Source organism: Microtus oregoni, unplaced genomic scaffold, assembly GCF_018167655.1.
Source record: "Microtus oregoni isolate MIOR12 unplaced genomic scaffold, Mior012 000018F_ref0000195, whole genome shotgun sequence".
Lineage (NCBI taxonomy): Eukaryota > Metazoa > Chordata > Mammalia > Rodentia > Cricetidae > Microtus > Microtus oregoni.
The window spans coordinates 18449776-18475379 of record NW_024543077.1 but is presented as its reverse complement, the minus strand read 5'-3'; the positions used below and the strand labels follow the sequence as shown (position 1 = coordinate 18475379).

At 40.5% G+C, this 25604-nt stretch overlaps 1 protein-coding gene across 2 annotated transcripts in view; it reads left to right on the top strand.

Moving 5' to 3' along the window:
• Positions 1-25604, top strand: part of LOC121459019 (RUN domain-containing protein 3B) — a 153656-nt gene that overhangs the window by 92234 nt on the left and 35818 nt on the right. For both annotated transcript variants that reach the window (XM_041668506.1, XM_041668505.1), the window contains exon 7: positions 10109-10277. In XM_041668506.1, coding sequence (XP_041524440.1) covers positions 10109-10277 — 169 coding nt within the window. The remainder of the gene's footprint in view (positions 1-10108; positions 10278-25604) is intronic.

The window sequence follows — 25604 nt, the reverse complement described above, 5'->3', positions numbered from 1 at the left end:
CTTTTTTTTTAAAGTTTGCTCAGGTATATATTTCACGTTGCGTATACCACCCCCACAGCCTCTACTCCCTTTTCTCGCTCCTCCCCTCACTTTTGCCCCCTTGACCTAGTCGGTTTCCAATCTGCTTTCATGTATGCGTACATAATCTTCTTGAAACGGCAAATGAGAGAAAACATTTCGGTATTTGCCTCTGAGACTGGCTTAATTCGCTTACTGTGATTGTCTCCAGTTACATCCACTTTCCTGCAGAGGCAAAAGACCAGGGCTTTTGTTATCCTTGGTACACAGCACACATGTGCAGTAAATACACTTGGAGATTTACATAATGGATCTTCTAGATTTTTTCTAGTGTTTATAAGATTAAAATATTTATTTGAAGAAGATAATACTCGTAGAAACTTCAATAAAGCTTACCAGGTTAGATAACTTATAATCTATTTTGTATTTGTCATGTCTTTATAGAACTTAAATTTTAATTCATAAAGAAGTTAAAAAAGAATCACTACCCTCTAATAATTATAAATGGTAGCATGGGGGAGAGACCCAGCCCATCAATGCCGGAGGCAGATGGGAGAGTTGTCCCGTTAACTCTCTGTCACTTGGCAGCAGGAGCAGGAGAGCAATTACCCGCCCGCATCCTGCCCTCTGCCTCAGGTGGGAGAACTGGCCCTGAGGTCGCAAGAGCTGGAGAGCAATTACCTGCCCCCCCCCATCCTCTGCAGCCCCGCCCTCTGCCTCTAGTGGGAGAACTGGCCCCTTATCAGCTGCTTCCTGCTTTGCTTGGGAAGAGAGCTCCAAAGCCTCCCTGTGGGAGAACCTACCCTGAGGATGTGAAAGCAGCAGAACCCCGCCCCACCCCTTGCTTGGCACTGTAAAGGGTGAACTCGCCAGGGAAGGCTGGAGAGCTCATCCTGGTGGTGAAGATGGGGAGAGCTCGTGGGTTGGCCAACCCAGAAACTACCCAGGCCCAGACCAGGGTTGTGTGTCGGCCCACCCCAACATCCACCCCTGTGTGATCTGCTGAAGCACAGGCTGGGATGGGGGATGCGGTCTTGTAAACCTAGGGTTACAGGATCTCCATGACACAGGGCAGCAACGGAATGTCCAGAAGTCGTGAGGGCCCAGTGTCAATGGGGTAACAGACCAAGGGCTCAAGGCAAACCATCGATTCTTTGCAATGTTTCCTGCTTGTAAAAATGTATGGATAAAGGTTTACTGCGGGACTCACTGTGTCAGACTGCAGCTTCCATGACGAGATTTTCCCTTTTCTTTTTTTCCTTTTTGCCCCCTTTTTTCTCTTAAATTTTATTTTGTGGGGAGAGGTTACAGGGGCAGAGGTTGGATGGGAAAGTATGGGAAATGGTGGGATTGGGATGCATGATATGAAAGACACAAAGAATAAGTAAAAAAGTTAAAAAAATAACAAAATATTGTTATTAAATGAAAATCTTTTGTATTAAAATTCCATTCATTCTTCAGTATAAATTCCTAATATTTTTTACTTATATTGAGATTGTTTTTCTTATTTATTTTGAGGGGGCATGTTTTACCAACATCTATGTTCACCATGTGCACGCTGCCTGCATTGGGCAGAAGAGGGCATCAGAGACCCTGGAACTTGAGTTTAAGATGGTTTCCGCTGTGTAGGTGCTGGAAACCAAGGTTTCCAGGAGAGCAGCGAGAGCTCTTAATCACTGAGCCATCTCTTCAGAGCCTTATTTTGAAAATTCTTAAATCTGATTTTCTATTAAAACATTTGAAGAATTTTTGTGTCTTTTAGACTAAAATATACTTTAAAGAATTGTAAATTAAATATACTGATAAATTAAGTATACTTCATCAAAGCTCACAAATTCTCCCAAAGTTTCTATCAACTTATACCCTATTTAAATTTTTTATTTACTTATTTCTTTCATTTTATAGTATAATTACATCATTTTTCCCTTTCCTCCCTCCAGTCCCTTCCATGTCCTTTTTTTTTTTTTAATTTCTCACTCATTCAACTTATTTAAACGTTTGAAGCTTTGGCCATTAAAACATTGAAAGAAAATAATATATTGTCAAGAGCCTGTTATGTAATACCATTTCTTATTAGGGTGACCTTGAATGAACTACTTGGTCTTGCTTTCTTCCTTTGTAGGATTAATGTTTATTTAAAGAATTCACTAATGATTCTTGGTGCAGTTTTAAAGAGAATTGATAAAATGTTATGATGTGTATGTAATGCTTGAATAAATGGAAAACAGCATGGATTAAATATTTCTCTTTTTTATCCCTAGAAAGAACTTTATTGTTATCCTTCCTTTCTATTTTTATGTATAATCATTTCCTGAATACCTAGAAAATTAAGCATTTGAATTTTAATGTCCTTACATAATTATCTTCCTGGTTATTAATAGAACTACTATGTTGGAAGGGGATCTACATGTCTCGTTTCTATTTTTAATGTTAGTATTTAAAATTTTTTAATTAAATTTATTTTATCTTGTCTGACTCTGGGAGTGGCAAGAGAAAGAGAAGAAAGTACAGTTGCTTAGGTCACAGCACGTACATGGAATTCAGAGGATGTTTTCTTGGTCCTCTCCTTCCTCTGTGAGAGTCCTGCAGGGGAAATCAGCTTACAGGCTTGGTGGACCTGCTGAACCATCTCACTGGCCCTGGTTTTATGTCTAAGGTAAACTTACACTGCTGCATATGATGCAAGGAAAACTGCTCATTAATAAGTCTTGTGCTTGGAGTTTAAGTTTTTTTAATTAATTGTATTTAATTAAAAGTGATTTTTTAGAGAGGGACATAAAAGATTTTAAATTTAACACATATATTTATCTTGTGATTCTACTGAAATAATGCTATCAACTACACATATAAATATTCAGAAACAAGGGGTATAGGAAAGTGGCCATTGGTTGGTAGGAGAAAAAACACTATCAGTTGAAAGCTTACTAAGTTCTAAGCCTTGTTCTAGCTGTTGAGGAAAAACCTGTAAACAGCACAGACCAAAATCTGTTCCCACTCTCCTTTCTGCAGCAGAATATTTAGGGTATTGATTGCAGTAAATGTTATGGCATAAAATAGATGAAAGAAGCTAAATTGATGTGTTTGGTTAAGGTGTAGTTTGAAATCAAGTGGTGAAAAGCTATGCAGGGAGGTGGAAAGAGAAGGAAAGAGAAAGGAATGTTTCCTGGGGGCAGATCTGGCGCACATACTACAGAAAGCACGTTTTTCATCTGGGAGGGGTAGCTCATACTTACGGTCTCTGAACTGAAGGGTAAAGGTAGTAGCATCTGGAATTTGAGGCTAACCTGGGCTAGAAAGTGAGATCCATTTTCAGAATCTAACAAAACAAAAACAATAAATTTTTTGAAAGAAAATAATAAAATAACTACCTCATAAGCACAGGATTTGAGGAGGGCAGAAGTGGGGCAGGAGACTGGAGCCTTCGCTGTAAGACAGTGTGTCTAGGAGGGGCGTCTGATGTGGGATCCAGTCACTCACCTAGATTGACACCGCAGCTCTGTTGGTGTAAGTGAAGATTTGGAGCTCATATTTCCCCCTCCGTGATCATTAGCATGATCTTAGAACATCTTTTTCGCATCCTGAGTTTCTCACCTGGATCTCACTTTCAGGTCTTTAGGGAATGTTTTCCCCTAGAGAACAATGGAGGATAATTATTTTAATCTCTTTTATTGATAAAAAGTTTATTCCACATAAGTAAAAGGAGGCAGAACATAAATGAGTATTTACAGATGTAATTGGATATTATGTAAAACTGATGGCACTTCCATATTACTTATTCAATATTTCTGAACCAAAGATAAAGTGTCAGTAACAAAAAGTGATATTTTCATAAGTATTCTATGGTATTGCTTCAGTCAGATCACAAAATAAATGCATGCATTAAAGCCATAACCTCTTACAAGTCACTCTCTAGGTTAGACAGCCTTTCAATGACACTGAAGCCAGCTTAGCAGTTTGAGGTTTATTTACATACATAACTTAAATGTACAGATAAATTTCTCACATGCCAAAATCGTGTTAGTGCCTGATGTAGGTGGGTCTCTATCTATCTGTTGCTTTCATTGGTTAATTAATGAAGAAAACTGCTTGGCCTAATAGGTCAGAACTTAGATAGGCTGAGTAGACAGAACAGAATGCTGGAAGGAAGAAGGCAGTGAGGCAGACGCTATAGCTCTCCTTTCCAAGATGGACGCAGGTTAAGATCCTTTCCGGTAAGCCATCACCTCGTGGTGCTACACAGATTACTAGAAATGGGTTAAAGCAAGATGTGAGAATAAGCCAATAAGAGGCTGGAACTAATGGGCCAGGCAGTGTTTAAAAGAATACAGTTTCCATGTAATTATTTCGGGGCAAAAGCTAGCTGGTGGCCAGGAGCTGGGCAGTGGGAAGCGGCCCACAGCTCCTTTTACATGTGCCTTTTTAAGTAAATGTATATCTCTCTAGCATCATCTTACAACACTTTATCAATAGAAATTTGAATCCATGATAACTTTAAAGTTAATCTCTGGGTTTGTGTTTGGTGCTGAGGCTTGAGACCAGGGCCTCATACATACGAGGGACAAACTCGATCACAGAACTGTACCACCAACCCCAGTTTTCCTCTGTGTTCTCTGTCTTGTGGGCCTGAAGATGTACTCCTTTTATTTCACATTCAACATTTCTGACAGTGAATGGCCTTGCATAGTTTTAAGCAATACTTTTTCTTTCTTTTATTTGATGTTGTTCTTGGATGTATAAAGTAGAGGACAGCTGTGAAGACTTGCATAGTTTCTCAGAGTCACCCTAGTTACGAAAGTCCTCGCTCCTGGTTCTCCTTCCAACCCACACAGCCCTCACAGAGGTTTGCCAGAAACTGTAAGTGGATGACCTGTTTACATTTGTTTGTTATTTTTTTCCAGACAGTGCTTCACTGTGTAGCTCTGACTGTCCTGGAACTTGTTTTGTAGACCAGGCTGGCCTTGAATGTGAGCGATCTGCCAGCCTCTGCCTCCCCAGTGCTGAGATTAAAAGCAGGTGCCACCACCATCTGGCTCTTTTTAGATTTGTTTAACCTATTGCATGAAGTAAAACTCTTTTAAAAAATAATTTATTTTTACTTTATGTGCATTTGTGTATTGCCTACACATATGTCTATGTGCGGGTGCCAGGGCCCCTAGAAATAAAGTAGGCAGAATGTGGTGATGCCTACCTTTAGGCCTGTACTGGGAGGTAGAAAAACATGGATCTCTGGGATTTGTAGGCCAGCCTAGTCTACAGTGAGTTACAAGATAGACAGGGCTAGACTGTGTCCCAAGAGACAAAATAAAAAAACAAAGCAGCAACAGCTCACAGAGAAGGTATATGAGACAGGAGCATGTGAGATAACAATGATCAAGCATACACTGAATCCTCATTTGCACAGGCAGAGAAAATGTCAGTATTAGGAAAGTCTGTTGTTTGTAGCCTTTGATCACAACCCGTTAGCCACTGAAGAGTCTTCCCTCTGACATTGTCAATAATCATTTCATGTCCTCTAAAAATTGACTTAACTCATAAATACTGTAGTTACACTTGTGTGTTCAGGTGTTTTTATATAACATTGTAAGACTCCTTAAAGTTCCTTAGTGTTACTGTATATAGATGCCACTCATCTCCACAGCATAATGATATTTTGTTATATGATACAACAAAATATTCTGTATCTATTTCGGTTTCAAAAGAGCAGTGTCTCAGTGTAGAACAAGGTGTTTAATGCACCTATGGATTTTATGTGTATTTCCTCATATGCTTTGCATACACATTTGTTAATAAAATTGCCAGAACCAAAAGTATTTACCTTCAACTCTACTGCATGATGTGGAATATTTTTTGGAAGTTTTGTAATGACTTAGACTCCCCATGCTGACACTCCTCACCATCAGGTGTGGGTATGATGAATCCAAGCCTGTGGTTTCGAGTGAATGTTCCTAGTTACCAATGAGATTGAGCACACATCCATGTACTCATTGGCTCTGGAATTTCTGTTTCTTGTGAATTGTATACTCAAATACCCCCTCACACATACTTTGTTGTTTTTCTTTTCCTTACTGATTTATGGGAGTCATTTATGTGACTGGACAAGAATCCTTTGTTTATATGTATTATATTTTCCAAAGCTAGTTCTCGTTTTTTTCCCCTCTATCTGATGGTAGTTTTTGATGTGTAGGAATCTCTAATATAAGGTTGTTTTGAAGTCTTCAGTGTTCAGTTTTTCTGAATAATCTTTGAGATCTTTTCAATGAAAACTGTTCTTTTCATCACGGTCTGTTGTGTTACATGGATTGTGTAATCCTCGATTTTTTTCCTGGTGTCTATAGATAAATGACAGTTTCCAGCTAACTATGTTCCAGTAAATACATTGTTTTCAGTATGTTTCATAGATTTTCCTTTTTGACTATCAATGCTATGTTACCCTGTAAACAAATTTAGAATTATCATATTATTTACTGCTGTCATGTACACTTTGTAGGGAGGTGATGTGCATGTTTGCACCTGTGCGACAGGTGCACCTATACTTGCCGGTGTGTGGAAGCCAGAGGTCAACCTTTTAGTTTTTTGATTCAGGATCTCTCCCTGGAACTTTGTCAGGCTAGGCTATCTGGCCAGCAAATCTCAGGGATCTTCCTTTCTCTACTTCCTATTCCTCCTGTGCTACAGTGCCCAGTTATTTTCCATGGTTTTGGGTGCCCAGACCCTGATCCTCAGGCTTGTGCACCAAGCACGTTATCAACTGTGCTGTTTCTCCGTCCAGCCACTCACGGCTTTCAACACAATGGTAGCTGCTTTCCATGAATTTAACCCTGGTCTTTTCTTATGTTAATCTGATATATATGTTTTCAGACTTTTTTCAGCTAGCAAGATTGACCTCTGCTGGACTTTTAAATAATTTAACATTTTTAATTGATTAGTGTTGTGTACATGATGTATGGGGGAGTATATGCATGGCCCAGCGCATGTGCGAAGGATACAGGACAGCTTTGTGGGGTGATTCTTTCCTTCCACCCTACATGGTTGCAGAGCTCAAACTCAGTTTATCAAGCCATGGATTATATTCTCAACACTCCTCTAAGATGTTTGCTTCCGAGGGGACGCTCGTTAGCTGAGGTTAGTGACGTAATCTCCAGGTCCATAGAAAAAGGACATATGGAGGAAAATGCTGCAACCGGTTGAGCACATAGCGAGCAAATCAAGTTCTCAAAACCGAGTAGACACAGTGGCACCAGGATCGCCTGAGCTAAACAGTGACGTTCTGTTCGTGCTGAACCTGGTGACACACAGATATAATCCCTGTACTGAGGAGGCAGGGCCAGGCTGAACTCTACCTGAAGACCCTGTCAGGAAAGAGAGGGGCAGAAACAGGAGAAGATGGTAGAGGAAGGAAAAGAAAGAGGGACTCTTATTTGAAGTAGGAAAGAGGGAAGTGAGAAAGGAAGAAAGGAAGGAAGGAAGGAAGGAACGAACGAAGGAAAGACCAAAAATCCCTGTAACAAACAAAAAAACAGCCCTCAGTCAGAAGCACATCGAAGGTCAGTGTGAATGATCTGAAACTACCCCTTAGGAAACAAACCACTGGAAACAAAAGCAACCGTATGCTGTACCTAGAAAACGAATCTAAAGCATATTCTTAACGTGTTGCTTAAAAGAGGTTGTTTCTCTGACCTCCACATGTCTACGCATGCACATACTTCACACACATCCACACGACACATACTTACACACACGCATCCACACCACACACGCATCCACACGACACATACCACACACACATCCACACGACACATACTTACACACACATCCACACCACACATACTTACACACACATCCACACCACACATACTTACACACACACATCCACACCACACACATCCACACGACACATACTTAGACACACACATCCACACCACACATACTTACACACACACATCCACACCACACATACTTACACACACATCCACACCACACATACTTACACACACACATCCACACCACACACATCCACACGACACATACTTAGACACACACATCCACACCACACATACTTACACACACATCCACACCACACATACTTACACACATCCACACCACACATACTTACACACACACATCCACACCACACATACTTACACACACACACACACACACACACACACACACACACAGTGTTTTCAGGTCAACAAGACTCCTCCACAGGTAAAGTATCCTGCCCTTTGCTCTTGTTTCTGATAGTGGTGGTTGAACCTGGGTCTTCATGAATGTTAAACAAGTGTCCATCCACTGAGTTACACCTCCAGCCTGTGTATTATCTTTTAAACTATTTAGTATATTTCATTTTATGTGCTTTGATCAGTTTTTTATATACATGTATTTTATTTTATGTATTTGTGAATGAAATTGACTTTTTTTATATAATATTGCCATGTGAAATAAAGTTATATTGGAGATATCATAAAAATTTTTCTTTGTTATCTAAACTTTTATTGAATTACAAAAAAATCAACATCGTGAACATTTGATAAAAACATGTTTGTAGAAATTGTTTTTATTTCTTTTATTTTTGAGATTATAATTATGTCATTCCTCCATTCCTTGTCCTCTCCCAAGCCCTCCCATATACCTTTCCTTGCTCTCTTTCAAATTTGTGGTTTCTTCTTTCATTGCTTGTTCTTATGTGTACATATGTAATATGGGCATATATGTAATATGTACATACATAGCTAATCCTGAATAAAACATGGTCAGCCTGTGTAATGTTACTTGTATGTGTGTTTTCAAGGCTGACCATTTGTTTTTGGATAAGCAGCCAGTATGCATTTCTCTAGGAAAGACTATTTCTCTGGGGGATTTTTTAAATTACTGATTTACTATCACTCCTAGTCGTATGAATGTTCAAGTTGTCTATTTCTTCTTCTTTTTTATGTATTTTATGTGCATTGCTGTTTTGTCTACATATATGTTTGTGTGAGGGTGTTGAATCCTCTGGAACTGTAACAGACAGTTGTGAGCTGCCATGTGGATGTTGGGAACTGAACCCAGGTCTTCTGGAGGAGTAACCATCTCCTTAAGTGGTCTTCTTAACCACTGAACCATCTCTCCAGCCCCCCTCCCCAAGTTTTCCATTTTTTCCTGAGTCTATTTTGGCAAAGTAGTTCATTAACATTTTCAAAATTTTTATATCATGATCTTCAAAGAACTATTTAATATTGTAAAACTCTCTATTTTTTTCTTTCTTTTGTTTTATTTTTCGAGACAGGGTTTCTTTGTGTAAACCTGGCTGTTCTGGAACTTGCTCTGTAGACCAGACTGGCCTTGAACTCACAGAAATCTGCCTTCCTCTGCCTCCCGAGTGCTAGGATTAAAGGTGTGTGTCACCATCACCTGACTTTAAAATTCTCTTAAACTGGGAGATGACATTACTTTTTGTGTTTAATTTTTAGCTTTGCTTTTGCCCAGTTCGAAACCCTGACTCAGATATTTAGAATTTTCCTTTCCACTTCCTTTCTCATCCCTCATTTTCTCGCCTTACTGTGTTCACTTCTGCCACACAGGTACCATGCAGAATTTTAAATAGGGATTACAATGGGCGTGCTCTCTGTTTCTGTGCTTGTCCTGCTACAGATACTGAGGAGTGACTGGTTCTTCTGAACTTGATTTCCCTCTGACAGAGCTGAGCTGCCCTTGGTGACCTGTATCCACAGCCATTAGCTGGTGTAGAGAATGGATGAGCAGTGGTGGCCTCGGGCATGCCCAGCTTCTCTGGAGTTTCTCACGTTCTCTGAGGAGCTTTTTCTTCTTTAGGTATTCTGGTGTGTTTTATGATAATGCTTCAGATTTATAAATCTCGCTTTAAGTGTAGCTAAGTAGACTTGACTTTGTGACCAAGGAGTCAACAAGCTCTGCTAACTTGCCATTTCTAAGACATGTAAGTCTTTATAGTAGAATTATTATAATTCTGTCTTTACTACTGAGTATTTAAGAGTTGTCCACCAGTGCTTACAAAACAGAAGTGTTAATTTTAAGAATCAAATTGCAATATGCCATTTCACTTTCTTCTTTTTGCCTTTGATCTCCCTAGTTCTGATAGTATTAGCAGTGATGAGGAGGAACTCAGGACTTTCGGAAGCAGCGACAGTGAAAGCAGCACTCCAGAGAATGTGGGCCCACCCCTCATCATGGATGAGAACAGCTGGTTCAACAAGTGTAAGAGAGTTAGACAAAAATACCAACTTACCCTGGAGCAGAAGGTATTTATCTGTTCTCAAAAGTCACTTCATTTGGCTCTGTATTTTACCTTTGGATTCTCACTATTCAAAGATCTTTTAACTAAAGAAAATCCTGTACTCATTGCTATATCCCCTCTATTTCTGAATTTAAATCTTGCTTAAAACCATAGAGATACAAGGCGGCAGGTTAGGGGTACCCAGCAGAAAGCCCCTACAAGACACAAAACAACTGAGGGGGCTGGACATGATAGTACAAGCCCGTAATCTGTCAGCATTTAGGAGAAGACAGAAGGATGAGATTTGGGGACTAGCCCAGGCTACATAGCAGCAAGAACCCATCTTAAATAAAAACCAAGGGCTGAGTAGGGGCAGCTTATTGGTAGAGCATTTACCCTGCATGCACCAATCACCTGACTCGATACCCAGCATGCCAAAACAGCCCTCTGGGAGAAGCTGCTTGAAGACGTGACTGTAAGAAAACAGTGAAGCTCAGCACCATGCATGCCACTTGGAGAAACCCATGCACCTTCATAGCGAGTCAGCTTATCAGCACTGATTGTGGAAGGACTTGGAGGTGAACGATAAAGAGACCCAGTGAGCACAGCTGCACTGTGCAGAGGTGCAGTGGGAACGCAGTGACCCAGACTGAGCAGGATGACTTGGCACTAGAGAAGTTCTCTGCACTTTCCAGCGTATGTTTGGGAAGCTATTTTTAAAAAGTCATGCCTGAGCTTGCATGCCAGGAATCAAAGTGCCTTCCAGGAACTGGCAAGAAACATGATTATGCTGTCTGAGTTGGAGCCTGGGAGACTCTGTGAAATGAACTGAATGAGAATCCTGTTCAAAGTGAAACCTTTCTGAGTACAGTTCCACTTTAAGACTGCCAGCTGATTCTGCTCATGAGATAAGCAGAAACACTAGAGCCCTGGGCATTAGCAGTGGCCGGCAAGGCCCGTGCTGCTGCAGCCTGTGTTGACTTATAACCTCATGTCCTCTCACAACCCTCTGAGTGGCCATCACAGATAGTGCCAGGGATCATGATGCTCACAGCACCCTCTACACCCCCTTCGCCCCATGAAATATGCAGAAGCAAGTATTTCCAGAATAAACCTCCAGAGGGGGTGGGGGCTGTGTGCTAGCTAGCTCTGGATCTTACTCTAGCGCAGTGGTTCTCACCCTTCCCAATGCTGAGACGCTTCAATACAGTTCCTTATGTTGTGGTGATCCCAACCATAAAATTATTTTCGTTACTACTTCATAACTGTCATCATGTGAACGATTCTGGTGCTCTTTGTTGACTCCTGTGAAAGGGCCATTTGGCCCCCAAAGGGGTGTGACCCACAGGTGTGACCCACTGCCCTAGAGCAAAGGCACTAAAGGTTTTTCAGATGCTGGCGCCACCTACCAGGAACAGAGTGGAACGAGGAACGGAGTGAAAAGGTTCCGGATTTGCTCTCCTGGAGGGGCACATAACTAAGAAACCCGGGAAGAAACTGATCACAGAGAGTGCACATCTGCACCTATCCCTGCAGCTGGGATTGCTTTAGTGGAGAGGAAAATTTCATTTTTCTTTTAAAAATTTTAATTTTTTGATTGTTAGTGTGTGTATATATGTATATGCATCCACATGTATGTAAGTGCCGCAGCGTGCGTGTGGAGGTCAGAGGACAACTTTGGGGAGCAAGATTTCTCCTTCTTGCATGGATTTCAGGGATTGGACCTAAGTGACCAGGCTTGAGCAGCAAGCACGTTCACCTGCTGACCCATCCCTCTGGCCTTTCGTAGCTGATTTGTTTCTATTTATTCTTTTGTTGTCGTTGTTTGTTTTTCTGTATCTGTGTGGTTCTGAGGAGCAAGCTTAACATTTTGATCACATTTGCTTGACTCTCTATTGCTAAACTAGGTTTCCCAGCTCACCCATTAATGTACCCATGACCCACTGTTGATTAAACCTTGGTAGAACAGAGGATATAGGCCCCCAGCTGATGACTTAGCTGCAGGTAGACATGGCTGCACTTAAGATCCGTTCCTAGACATCCATCCCATAGCAGCAGCAGAGAGAAATTGTTGTAGACACTGTACCTGAAAGCCCTCTACATGGGTTTTCTCCGTATCCTGTGTCCGACTGTCCCTTGCTTAACAAATCTGAAAAAGTAGGCACAAAGCTTTTGGTCCATATATCAGATATTCTACTGTCCATATTACACCACAGAAAACCCACCCTTCTGAGGCCTACAGACTCTAAATTAGCATACATTGTATACAAACCCCATTACCAAGCAAAGGAGCTGCAGGGAAGCTGAACATCATTAAAATAATCCTCCATTAAATCTACCATTAAAGTACACAATTAAATCAAGCTCACTATGCAGACCTCCTCATAACAACTGTGTTAATTCATCGCTGTGACAAAATGCCTTACTTGAGAAATAATTTAAAGGAAAAAAAATGTTTTATTTGGTTTCCAAGTTCAGAGTTTTGGGTCTATATTTGGCTTAGTCCATTGCTTCCATGGTGGTCAGTCAGGCAGAGCATGGCTATGTCATGAGCCTGTAGCAGACAAAGCTGCTCACCTTATGGTGATAATAAAGCATGTAACTCCCAGAAGCATGTATTTGCCCTCTTTTCTTAACTAGACCCTACTTTCTTCAGCTCCCAGTGGTTTCCAGTTGTCTATTAAACTAAGTGGATTATCTCAGTGAATTTTGTGTCCTCATAATCCAAAATTCTCTGAGCAGGGCTATATTGGGGACCATGCCTTTAATGAATGAGCCTTTGGAAGACATTATATACCAAAAGTATAATAAAAGTGGAAAAATATCCATCTCAATAGGTGTTTATGAATAAAATTCAGCATACAAATAGGAGAGATTAGTGCAAAAGGGATGATTCCTTTAAAAGTTCATAATTCTCTTGTAATTGATTCTAAAGATAACAAAATGAAAAATATGCTGAAGAATTTAAAAAGAATGCTTTTTAAGAATACTTAATAAACAGTTATAGTTTCACATGAATTTAATCCAAGCACTCAGGAAACTGAGACAGGAGCATCACTGTGGGTTTGAGACCACCCTGGGTTACTTAGTAAATTCCAGGCTAGCATAGGCTACATAGTAAGACCCTTATTTTAAAAATGAATAGCTGTTCTGAAAAAGAGCCAAACAAATTTCTGGGGAATGAAAAGCTTGATAAGAGTGTTTAAAATGAAGATGGAAGCCCCGCCCCCTAGTGTGGATCAAGCAAAAGAGAAGATATCCGGGTTTAAAGATGCACACGTGTGTGTGTGTGTGTGCATATGTATATATGGGTATATGTGTCTGTGTGTTCATGTGTATATGTATATGTATGTATTAGGTGTGTGTATGTGCATATGTATATATGGGTATATGTATGTGTGTATTTGTGTGTATATGTATATGTATGTATTAGGTGGTATTAGGTGGTATGTATTAGGTATTATGTGCATATGTATATATGGGTATATGTATGTGTGTATTTATGTGTATATGTATATGTATGCATTAGGTGTGTGTGTATGTATGTGTATATGTATATATGGGTATATGTATCTGTGTATTTATGTGTATATGTATATGTATGTATTAGGTGTGTGTATGTGTATATGTATATATGGGTATATGTGTCTGTGTATTTATGTGTATATGTATATGTATGTATTAGGTGTGTGTATGTGTGAGTGTGTGTGTGAGATCTCTGGGACCCCATTAAAAGGCTAAAGGTAGGTAGGTCAGTAAGTCGATGTGTGTATAGACTAAACATGTATATGCTGACTAGACATAGAAAAGAGGCTAAAATTATAGAAAACCCTTTTAGTGAAATAGTAAAAAGTTTGACACAGAGAAGAGTATTTATGACCCCAAGTAGACATGGCCATAGGATAACCTCTTTGTGACATAGCTGAGCTGCCAAAAGTACAGAACAGCCACAAAAAAAAAAAAGAGAGTATTAGGAGCTGAAGGAGAAGCTTCAACTCACAGTTAAAGGCAAACCTGTCAGAATAGCAGCAGCCTTCTCAGCAGAAACTCAGAGCCAAGAGGGCATGGAGTAGTGTGTCTGACATATGGGAGAAGAACGATGCCAGCCTTACTTACGGTGCCTCCCAAAGTTAACCTTTAGGGAAATAGACTTCCCCAATAGCATACGCTAAGGCAGTTCCTGACCACTAACCCAGCACTGGAGAAGTAAGGACTGTGGCATCTTGCTCAGATGGTGGGATGCTTGGCCAGTATACACAAAGTTAGAGAAGGTGGAGGAGATGTTGGAGATATGATCAAACTGTGTCTATACATGCATAGAAATATCTCTGTGAAACCGACCAATTTAAACAACATTTATTAATAACTAGTATAAAAATAACAGACAAGGGGGCTGGAGAGATGGCTCAGTGGTTAAGAGCATTGCCTGCTCTTCCAAAGGTCCTGAGTTCAATTCCCAGCAACCACATGGTGGCTCACAACCATCTGTAATGAGATCTGATGCCCTCTTCTGGCCTGCAGGCATACACGCAGACAGAATATTGTATACATAATAAATAAATAAATATTAAAAAAAAATAACAGACAAGTTTTAGGAGAGGTTTCTGTTAAACTTTTCTTCATTTTTTGTTATAAAAATGAAACTTTTAAAAAGTTTATATTTTTTTATATATTTGAGATGTTAATTCCTGTGAGAAATTTTATGAAATATTATTTATGAAATTCAGTGATTATCTTAGTGCATAGATGTCTGCCTTTCAAATTTGATTATTTTAGCACTTCTTGTTTCCTAAGGATTGAACTAAGTAAAGCAGATGAATGACAAAAAGAAATAAAAAGGAAAATAAGAAACATGTCTACTCCTAGGTATGCTAGAGGAAATGGTTTATTGTAGATAACAGTAGACATAGTCAGAGGCAGGGACATCTGGGAAAGTCCAGAGTGAACATATCCAGTCTGAGCTGTGCCAAGTGGGGTGGAAGGGAAGAGAGAGGGGAGAGAGGGACCAGGTACAGCAGCCAGGAGACCCAAAGATACAAAGAGAGTGAACAACCAACACGGTTGCATTATATAGGGAAGAGCAGCCCAGAGCCCTGGGCTAGAGGATTTTGGGTAGTGGGAGAGACCGGGATGCAGGGAGAACCTGGCTGCCAGAGTCTACTTTGCTATGTTAAATAGGCACCTAAGCCATTTATGTGTGTTAGCTCTGAAACCTAACAGTGGACTCTATAATAGAAACTCAACCTCAAGTCCATTGAGTTTGTCACCTTCGCTTTTTAATCACATTATGTTTTCTTTTATTCCTTCTTTAAATTTGACAGTATATGTAAGGAAATCTGGAGAGAAGTTGCAATAGAAATATTAGAACAATAAAAAATACAATCAGGAAAATGTTGACAAATAAATTTACAAATATAAATAGATTTTTATTCATTTTTTAAAAAATTTTTTATTTTTATTCCGTTTCTTCCTTTCTTGTATACATTTATATTTTTACATCCCTATCAGTTTCCCTTCCCTCCTCCCCTCCCAGCTCCTCTCCCCTACCTTCCCTCTGCTCCCCATCCACTCCTCCTCCATTTCTATTCAGAAAAGGGCAGGTCCCCCCATGGATATTAACAAAACTTAGCATACCAAATTGCCATAAAGCCAAGCACCTCCCTGCATATAAAGGCAGGACAAGGCAACCCAGTATGAGGAAAAGAGTCTCAAAAGCTGGCAAGACTTGACCTATGCTCCAACTCTTAGGAGTCCCACAGGAAGACCAAGCTACACAACTGTAATACAGATGTGCAGAGTCATGTGCCTAGGTCAGTCCCATGCAGGCTCCTGGGTTGTCAGTCCAGCGTCTGTGAGCCCCTGAAAGCCTAGATTAGTAGGTTCTGTAGTCCTATGCAGGCTCCCGGGTTGTCAGTCCAGTGTCTGTGAGCCCCTGCAAGCCCAGGTTAGTAGATTCTGTAGTCCTATGCAGGCTCCCGGGTTGTCAGTCCAGTGTCTGTGAGCCCCTGCAAGCCCAGGTTAGTAGATTCTGTAGTCCTATGCAGGCTCCCGGGTTGTCAGTCCAGTGTCTGTGAGCCCCTGCAAGCCCAGGTTAGTAGATTCTGTAGTCCTATGCAGGCTCCCGGGTTGTCAGTCCAGTGTCTGTGAGCCCCTGCAAGCCCAGGTTAGTAGATTCTGTAGTCCTATGCAGGCTCCCGGGTTGTCAGTCCAGTGTCTGTGAGCCCCTGCAAACCCAGGTTAGTAGATTCTTTGGTTTTCTTGTGACAGTCTTGATGCCACTGGCTCCTACAGTCCTTCCTCCCCCTCTTCCCTAAGGTTCCCTGAGCTCTACTCATGGATTCCATCGGTTGCTGCATGAAGCCTCTCTGATGTCCGTTGGGCTAGGCACCAAGCCCAGCACATCCCATAGTTAGGACAGGCTGTAGGTTGAAGGTTATGTGGCTGGGTTGGTGTCCCAGTCCCTCCACTGGGTGTCTTGCTGGGTCAGAGGAGCTGGCCAGTTCAGACTGTATATTCCCTATTGCTAAGAGTCTTAGCTGGGGTGATCCTTGGAGATTCCTGGGAGTTTCCCTTGGACTAGGTTTCAACCTCACCCCAAAATGCCCCCCTTTTCCCAATCTCTTTCACTACTTTTGCCTTCTATCCCCACCAACTGATCCCCCATGTTCTCATCCCCACCCCTACAGTCCACCCACAAAATCTCTTCTTCCCTTTCCCAGGGAGATCCAAGCATCCCCCATGAGCTCTTCTTGTTTCCTAGGCTGAGTCTGTGGATTGAAGCATGGTTATCCTTTACTTTACAGCTAATACCTGCTTATTAGTGAGTACATACCATGTTTGTCTTTCTGGGTCTGCGTCACCTCCTTTAAGATGATTCTTTTCTAGTTCCATCCATTTGCCTTCAAATTTCATATCATTGTTATTAACAACTGAATAATACTCCATTGTGCAAATAGACTACATTTTCTTTATCCACTCTTTGACTAAGGACCATCTAGTTGTTTCGAGGTTCTAAGTAATACAAATAAAGCTGATGTGAACATTCTTAAGCAAATGTCCTTATGGTATGATTGAGCATCCTTTGGGTATGTGCCCAAGAGTGGTATTTCTGGCTCTTGAGGGAAATCAATTCCTAATTTTCTGAGAAACTACCATATTGGTTTCTAAAGTGAATATATGGTTTGCACGCCTACCAGTAATGGGGGAGTGTCCCCTGGTTCCACATCCTGTCCACAGCTGTCACTTGTGTCTTTGATCTTAGCCGTTCTCACTTATGTAAGAGAGAATCTCACAGTAGCTTTATTTGCATTTCCCTGACAGCTAACAATGTTGAACATTTCTTTAAGTGTTTCTCGGCCATTTGAGATTCTTCTGTTGAGTGTGCTTTGTTTAAATTTGTACCTGATTTTTAACTGTTTAATCTGTTGTTTTTTTTTTTTATCTCACAGACTCCACCTACTCTCTCTCTCTCTACATCCCTGTTTGAATTTCCCACCTGGCTTTATTCTACTAAGCCATTGGCTAAAAGCTGCTTTATTCATTAACCAATAAAAGCAACAAATATATAGAAGGCTTCCCACACCAACTCTTTGTTTCATTGATTCTTTGTATTGTTCTCTCTGTTTTTATTTTATTGATTTCATTTCTCAGTTTGATTCTTTCCTATCATCTAATCCTCCTGGCTACATTTGCTTCTATTCTATTCTATTCTATTCTATTCTATTCTATTCTATTCTTCTCTTCTCTTCTCTTCTCTTCTCTTCTCTTCTCTTCTCCTCTTCTTCTTCTTCTTCTTCTTCTTCTTCTTCTTCTTCTTCTTCTCTCTCTCTCTCTCTCTCTCTCTCTCTCTCTCTCTCTCTCTCTCTTTGTAGAGCTTCCAGGTGTGCTAAGACCTCTCCAAATTCTTCATGAAAGCACTTAGTGCTATAACTTTTTTCTTAGCACTGCTTTCATTGTGTCCCAGAAATTTGGGTATATTGTGCATTCATTTTTGTTGAATTCTAGGCAGTCTTTAATTTCTTTTTTTAAAAAATTTCTTCCTTGACACAGTAGTCATTCCGTAAGGAGTTGTTCAGTTTCCATGAGTTTGTAGGCTTTCTGTTATTGTTGAAATCCAGCTTTAATTCATGTTAGTCTAATAGCAGGGGGTTATTTCAATTTTCTTGTTATCTGTTGAGACTTGCTTTGTAACTGAACATGTGGTCAGTTTTGGAGAATGTTCCATGAGGTACCTGGAAAAAAGTGTTTTTCTTTGTGTTTGGCTAAAATGTTCTGTAGAAATCTGTTAAGTCCATTTCTTCATAATGCCTGTTAGCTCCAGTATTTCTCTATTTAGTTTTTGTGGATGACCTGTCCATTGGTATGAGTGGAATATGGAAATCTTCCACAGTTAATATGTGAAGCTCAATGTGGGATCTAGGCTTTAGTAGTGTTTTCTTTATAAATGTGGGTGCCCTTCTGTTTGGGGCACAGATGTTCAGAACTGAGATGTCATCTTGGTGGGTTTTTCCTTTGGTGAGTATGAACTGTCCTTCCTCATCTCCTTTGATTAAGTTTGGTTTGAAGTCTATTTGATTTGATAGTAGAATAGTTACAGCAGCTTGTGTCTTGGGTTCTTGGGTCTGTTTGCTTGGAAAACTTTTTTCCATCGCTTTATACTGAGGTAATGTCGGTCTTTGGTGTTGAGGTATGTTTCTTGTATGTAGCAGAAGGCTGGATCCTGGTTTTGGATCCATTCTGTTAACCTGTGTTTTTTATTGGTGAATTGAGGCCATTGCTATTTTGAGAGATATTAATAATCAGTGATTGTTAATTCCTGTTTTGTTGTTGTTGTTGTTGGTGGTGGTGCTGTTACTGGTGGTCGTGTGGTGGTGTGTTTGTGTACATGTGTTATTTCATGTGTTATTTTCATGGGTTACAGTTACCCTCCTTACGTCAGAGTTTTCATTCTAACATCTTCTGTAGGCCTATGTTTGTAGATAGATACTGTCTAAATTTGTCTTTGTCATGGAATATCTTGTTTTCTCCATCTATAGTGATTCAGAGTTTTGCTGGGTATAGTGGGTAAATAGTGGGTATAGCTGGACTGGCATCTGTGGTCCCTTAAGAGTCTGTAAGACATCTACCCAAGCCCTTCTGACTTTGGAGTCTCCATTGAGAATTTGGGTGAATTCTAATAGGTCTGTGTTCATATGTACTTGGTCTTTTCTCCTTGCAGCTTTTAATTTTGTTGTTGTTGTTTCTGTATATTTAGTGTTTTGAGTATTATGTATCGGGGGGGGGGGCTTTCTTGCTCAATCTATTTGGTGTTCTGTACCCCTATAGGAATCTGTTTCTTTAGATTAGAAAAGTTTTCTTCTATGATTTTGTTGAAAATAGTTTCTGTGCCTTTGAAATAGGATTCTTCTTCTTCTATTCCTATTATTCTTAGTTTGGTTTTATCATAGTGTCTCAAACTTCATGACTGTTTTGTGTCAGGAACTTTTTTATATTTAACATTTTCTTTGACTGTTGTATCAATTTCTTCTATTGTATCTTTTATGCCTGAGAGTCTTCCTTCCATCTCTTATAGTCTGTTGGTGATATTTGCATCTGTAGCTTGTGTTCACTTATCTATATTTTCCATCTCTAGGGTTCCCTCAGTTTGTGTTTTCTTTATTGCTTCTCTTTCCATTTTCAGGTCTTGGGAGGTTTTATTCATTTATTTCGCGTGTTTGTGTTTTCCTAGATTTCTCTAAGTTATTTGTTGTGCTTCTGCTGTGTTCGAATATCTAGGGCTTGTAGTAAGATAATTTGGTTCTGGTGGTGCCATGCTGCCCTAGGTGTTCTTACACTGGCCTCTAGTCATCTGGGTTTTGGTGGTATTATCAGTTTAGGTGCTGATTTCTGAGGTTATCTTTGTTGGATGGATACATTTTGGATGTATTTCTCCCTTGCTTCCTGTTTTCTCTCAGGTCTTCTGGCCTGAGTGGCCTGTGGTTCTGGTGACCAGCGAGTCTTCAGGTCCAATAGTGAGTCTCCATGGTTCAGGTCCAATAGTGAGTCTCCACAGTTCAGGTCCAATAGTGAGTCTCCATGGTTCAGGTCCAATAGTGAGTCTCCACAGTTCAGGTCCAATAGTGAGTCTCCACAGTTCAGGTCCAATAGTGAGTCTCCATGGTTCAGGTCCAATAGTGAGTCTCCATGGTTCAGGTCCAATAGTGAGTCTCCACAGTTCAGGTCCAATAGTGAGTCTCCACAGTTCAGGTCCAATAGTGAGTCTCCACAGTTCAGGTCTACTAGGGTGTCTCTCACTGGGGCTGTGGGTGCTCCTTTTGTTTATGAGATTCTGGGGTTCTGGATACTGCTGTGGCTTCTGGAGCTCCATGAACCTAGGCTTTCTGGAATTCCTGGTAGCTGTGTGACCTACAGTAGAACAGGAGTTATCTTCCCTTACCCAGGGAAGAAAGTTCTTTGGGGGATGCTGGGTGGGGCTTAAGGGATACTAGGGGGCATGTCTTAACTGGGGCTCCTGATACAGGCGTGGCCTCTGGGGATTGTGGGCAGGGATAAGGAGCCAGGGAAATGGGTGCTATTGGAGACTGCTGGGCAGGGTTTAGAGGTATTAGAGGGTGGTGGGTGGTGTCTTACCTGGAGTTCCAGTACTGGCGTGGCCTCCAGTACACTAGACTGACCTCACACTTACAATAATTTCTCTGCCTCACCCTCTGGGGTGCTAGGATTAGAGGCATAAGCTTCCATGTACGGTAATACTGTCTTTTAAATATTTTAATTTTGAGAATTCATTTATGAGTAGTGTAATTGTATCATCCCCATTTTTCTTGTCCCCTCCCGCTCCTATTATGTTCCCCCTTTCCCTCTGAAATCCATGACCCCTTCTTCTTTAGTCATTATTGTGAGACACATACATGCACATAATATGCAACCTACTGATACTGTCTGTTAAAAAGGAACAATTCCCAAGAATATATAATAATGTTGAATTCATATACATCTAATAATATATCAATAAAATGTGAACCAGAACTTAAGAAAATATCCAGAAGAAATAATCCAAAATTATGGTTACTTTAATGACTTTCAGAGTAATTTTTGAATTAAGTAAAGATTAATAAGGATGGTGAACTTTAACAAAACAACTAATAAACTTAATCTAACATATATTAAATTCTGATGGCTAGAATATTATTAATATTTACTAATTAATGTAGTGCACCTTCTTGTCAAGCACCAGTGGAATGGCTGTATAACTTTCAATAAGCAGAGGAAGGGGGCGATGCTGATATTCCAAATGTCGACTAGTGATCACAGTATCCATGCCATAAAGGCAGACAGCAGTTCTTAGGAATCTTCTCCTTGCTGTCATAAAATACTCTGGCCAAAGCTACTCCGGGGAGAAAGACTTATTTTGTTTTGCAGTGTCTTGGCATGCAGTCCATCATGACGAGAAGAATGGCAGAGGTGTTGAGAGGACCGTGAAGATAGTCAGATTGCATCCAAACTCAGAAAGCAGAGGGTTAACAGAAAGTGGGGCCAGACTTCAGAACCTCAAGTCCTGCTCCCGGTAACCCACCTCCCCCAGCAAGGCTTCACCTTCTGAAGGTTCCACGGCCTTTCCAAATTGTACCCCCAGATGGGGATCAGAGGTTTAAACACACGAGCACAAAGTTCGTTACCACCCACATTTATCACTTACTTAGGTTAAAAAGCCTTCTCAAGTATAGAGCAAGTAGAAGTGGACGCAACTGAAAACAATGCACAATCTCAGTTATAAATGGCAATTATGTAAGATTTGTAGCATTTAGAAGAATTAAATTAGGAAGATAATTATCTGAAGTGCAGGCAGAGAACAAACAATTCAAAGGAAGGGGAATAATAGAATAATTGATATGGACAAAATAAAAAAAGAGATGAACAGAACCAAATGTTGATTATTCGCCACATCCAGTGAAACAGAAAAATCTTCAGCAGAATAATTTGTTCTAAAAAGTTAAGATACATATAAACAGTTTTTAATAAAGAGAGTAGGAAGTATAACTAAAAAGTGGCCAAAATCTTACCAGTTAATTAGATAGTAATTGTGACAATTCCATGTCATTGCCTCAGAAAACTGAAATGAAGAATTTCTTAAGTATCTCTTATCAAAACTGATAGAGTTGCATACACTTGTACGCTTTTGAAAACTAAGCTTTTAAAAATCATTTCCCAGAATACCTTGATTGAGGGAGCCATTATAGGGCTAGCAAGAAAAGTGGCACTAGGGAAATTTCCAGGAATCCACAAGGATGACCCCAGCTAAGACCCTAAGCAGTAGAGGAGAGGGTGCCCGGACTGGTCTTGCCCTGTAATCAGATTGATGACTGTCTTCAATGTCACCATAGAACCTCCATACAGCAACCGATGGAAGCAGAGGCAGAGACCTGCAGTGGAGTACTGGGCTGAGCTCCCAGAGTCCAGTCGAAGAGGGGGGTAGCAAGAATATGAGCAAACTGGTCAAGACCATGATGGGGATACACACTGAAACATCTGACCTGAGCTAGTGGGAGTTCGCTAACTCCAGACTGACTGCAGGGGAACTTGCATAGAACCAAACTAGGCCCTCTGAATGCAGGTGATAGTTGGGTAGCTGGGACAGTCTGTGGGCCATTGGCAGTAGGATCAGGTTTTATCCCTAGTGCTTGAACTGGCTTTTTGAAGCCCATTTCTCTTTGGAGGGATACATTTCTCAGTCTAGATATAGGGGCAGAGGGCCTTGGTCCTGACTCAAAGTGAAGTATCAGGCTTTGTTGACTCCCCATGGGAAGCCTTAACCTGTTTGAGGAGTAGATGGGGAATAGAGTGGGCAGGAGGTGGGGGGAAGGAGAGGGAGAGGGAACTAGGATTGGTATGTAAAATGATAAAAGATTGTTTTTTAAAAAAATAATAAAAAGAGGGAAAAAAATCATTGCCCAGAACTAACTAATGAAGTCATCAGATTCGTGGTTTGGAGACACACTCTAGCAACTATTGTAACAACGGTGCTCCCTACTGTACAGTGACTGTCTCTAATACCAGACAGAGCTGAGATACTCTGTTGCAACAACAGTGCTCCCTACTGTACAGTGACTGTCTCTAATTCCAGACAGGGCTGAGATACTCTGTTGTAACAACCTTGCTCCCTACTATACAGTAACTGTCTCTAATACTAGACAGAGCTGAGATACTCTGTTGTTAACAACGGTGCTGCCTACTATACAGTTACTGTCTCTAACACCAGACAGAGCTGAGATACTCTGTTGTAACAACCGTGCTCCCTAATGTACAGTGACTGTCTCTAATAACAGACAGAGCTGAGATATTCTGTTGTAACAATGGTGCTCCCTACTATATAGTGACTGTCTCTAATAACAGACAAAGCAGAAACATTCTCCAGCAGACTAAATGAATCCAGTATACCATTGATATCTGTGTGAAGACATAGAAGTATAACCCATGGTAGGAATGAGATTAGTATAAAGTATAAAAACATAGTAAAAACAATTAAACATCTGACTATGCCTATGCCCCAGCAGTTCTGCCTCTCAGAACAGTGTGATGTGTGGTCCAAGAAACATATAAGTGTGTTCATAGCGTTATTGTTAGCATCAAGAAAATTCTGAAATAATTCTAATGGCCATTGACTGGACAGGGATTAAATTGTAATATACAATATTGAAAGTCAATGGATTGTTGGCTAAACTCCTCAATGTAGATGAGAAAGAATGTTTCAAAAGAATGCATGTAGACAAAACTCAGGGAAACTAAGCAATATGTTAAGACAATATTTGTGATAAAAACCAGAGAGAAAAGGAGATAATAAACACATATCTCAATATACTGCCATTCCTGCAGATTGTAGATAATTATATTGGCTCCTACTATAGTGGTAATTAATTGAGATAATGAATAATGTATTCTTTAATTACTAATGCTTGAAAATATCTGTATATATTTTGTACTAAAACATACAAAAAGAAAGATTTGTTTATAAAATTACTTTCAATCATTGAGATTCGATTATGAAGTGGATATATGAAATTTACTATGGAAAACAATCTTCAGGGGCAAGTAATACTAGCCCTTTTAACAGGTACGATGAAGCTAAAAGAAAGGAAGCAGTTTGTTAATGTCACAAGTGAGGCAGCATGTACTGTGATGAGGGACAAAACTAGACTATGACAGCAGTTCATGGCGGTTAGCCTGTAGTCCTGTGGAAGATTGATACTGCCCCCTGCTGTTGGGCGAAAATGTCTATGTGATTTTGAAAACTGATCACATAGAGTCAGTTTTCTAATAGATCTATATTTCAAAGCTGGGACATTTGTACCTGCCACTGTTAACAAGACTTAGAAATTTTAAAGCAAGGTTTGCCTTAAATTGTGTATAAGATTTCTCAAACTGAAAAAACAATAGTTTTAGGCACTAGGGAGATTGCTCAGTGTTTTGAGTACCTACTGCTCTCACAGGGGAATTAAACAATTAATTCCCAGCACCCACACGGCAACTCACAACCATCTCCAACTTCAGTTCCAGGGATCTGAAGCCCCCTCCATGGGCACCAGGCATGCACATAGAACACACATATGTGATGCAGTCAAAACACCCATCGATAAACATAAATAAAAATTAAAGTTTCTCTAAAATAGCTTCAGCGCTAGAGAGATAGTTCAGTGGTCAAGAGTGCCTGCTGCTCTTGAGAAGATCCAGGTTCAGTTGCTAGTACCCACAGCAGGTAGCTCACAACCATCCCTAACTCCACATCCAGGGGATCCAATGTCTCCTGGCCCCTGTGGGGAACCTTCATGCACAGTGGTACCCATAAACTGACTCAGATACATGTACATACACATGAATAAAAAATAAATCGAGGACCTGGAGCACCAGAGCATGCGTCAGGGACAGAGGCAGGTTGGGAGATCCAAGCTGCCAGAGCAGCTCTTTTTCAATGGTTTCTAGGTCCTGTGGCCATAAGACAATTAAACTCAGAGATGAGCCTGGCATAATGGTACATACCCTTAATTCCAGCACTCAGGAGGCAGAGGCAGGCAGATCTCTGAGTCCCAGGACAGCCGGGGCTACACAGAGAAACCCCGTCTTGAAAATCAAACGACACCTCCCTGAGGGCCTAAGAACCTCCGAGGTTTAACCTTGACTACAGGAACAATAATCTAGCAGAGAACAGCAAATGAATTAATAACACTGAGGAGAATTTAAACGCAGGGATGGCTGGCTTACCAGTGTCACACATTAGAACTGACCCTTGAAGGCGTTGTGCTTGTGGAGACTCACCTGCAGGAAAGAAGGCAGAATTTTATTTGGTCAGAGAAAATCTAGC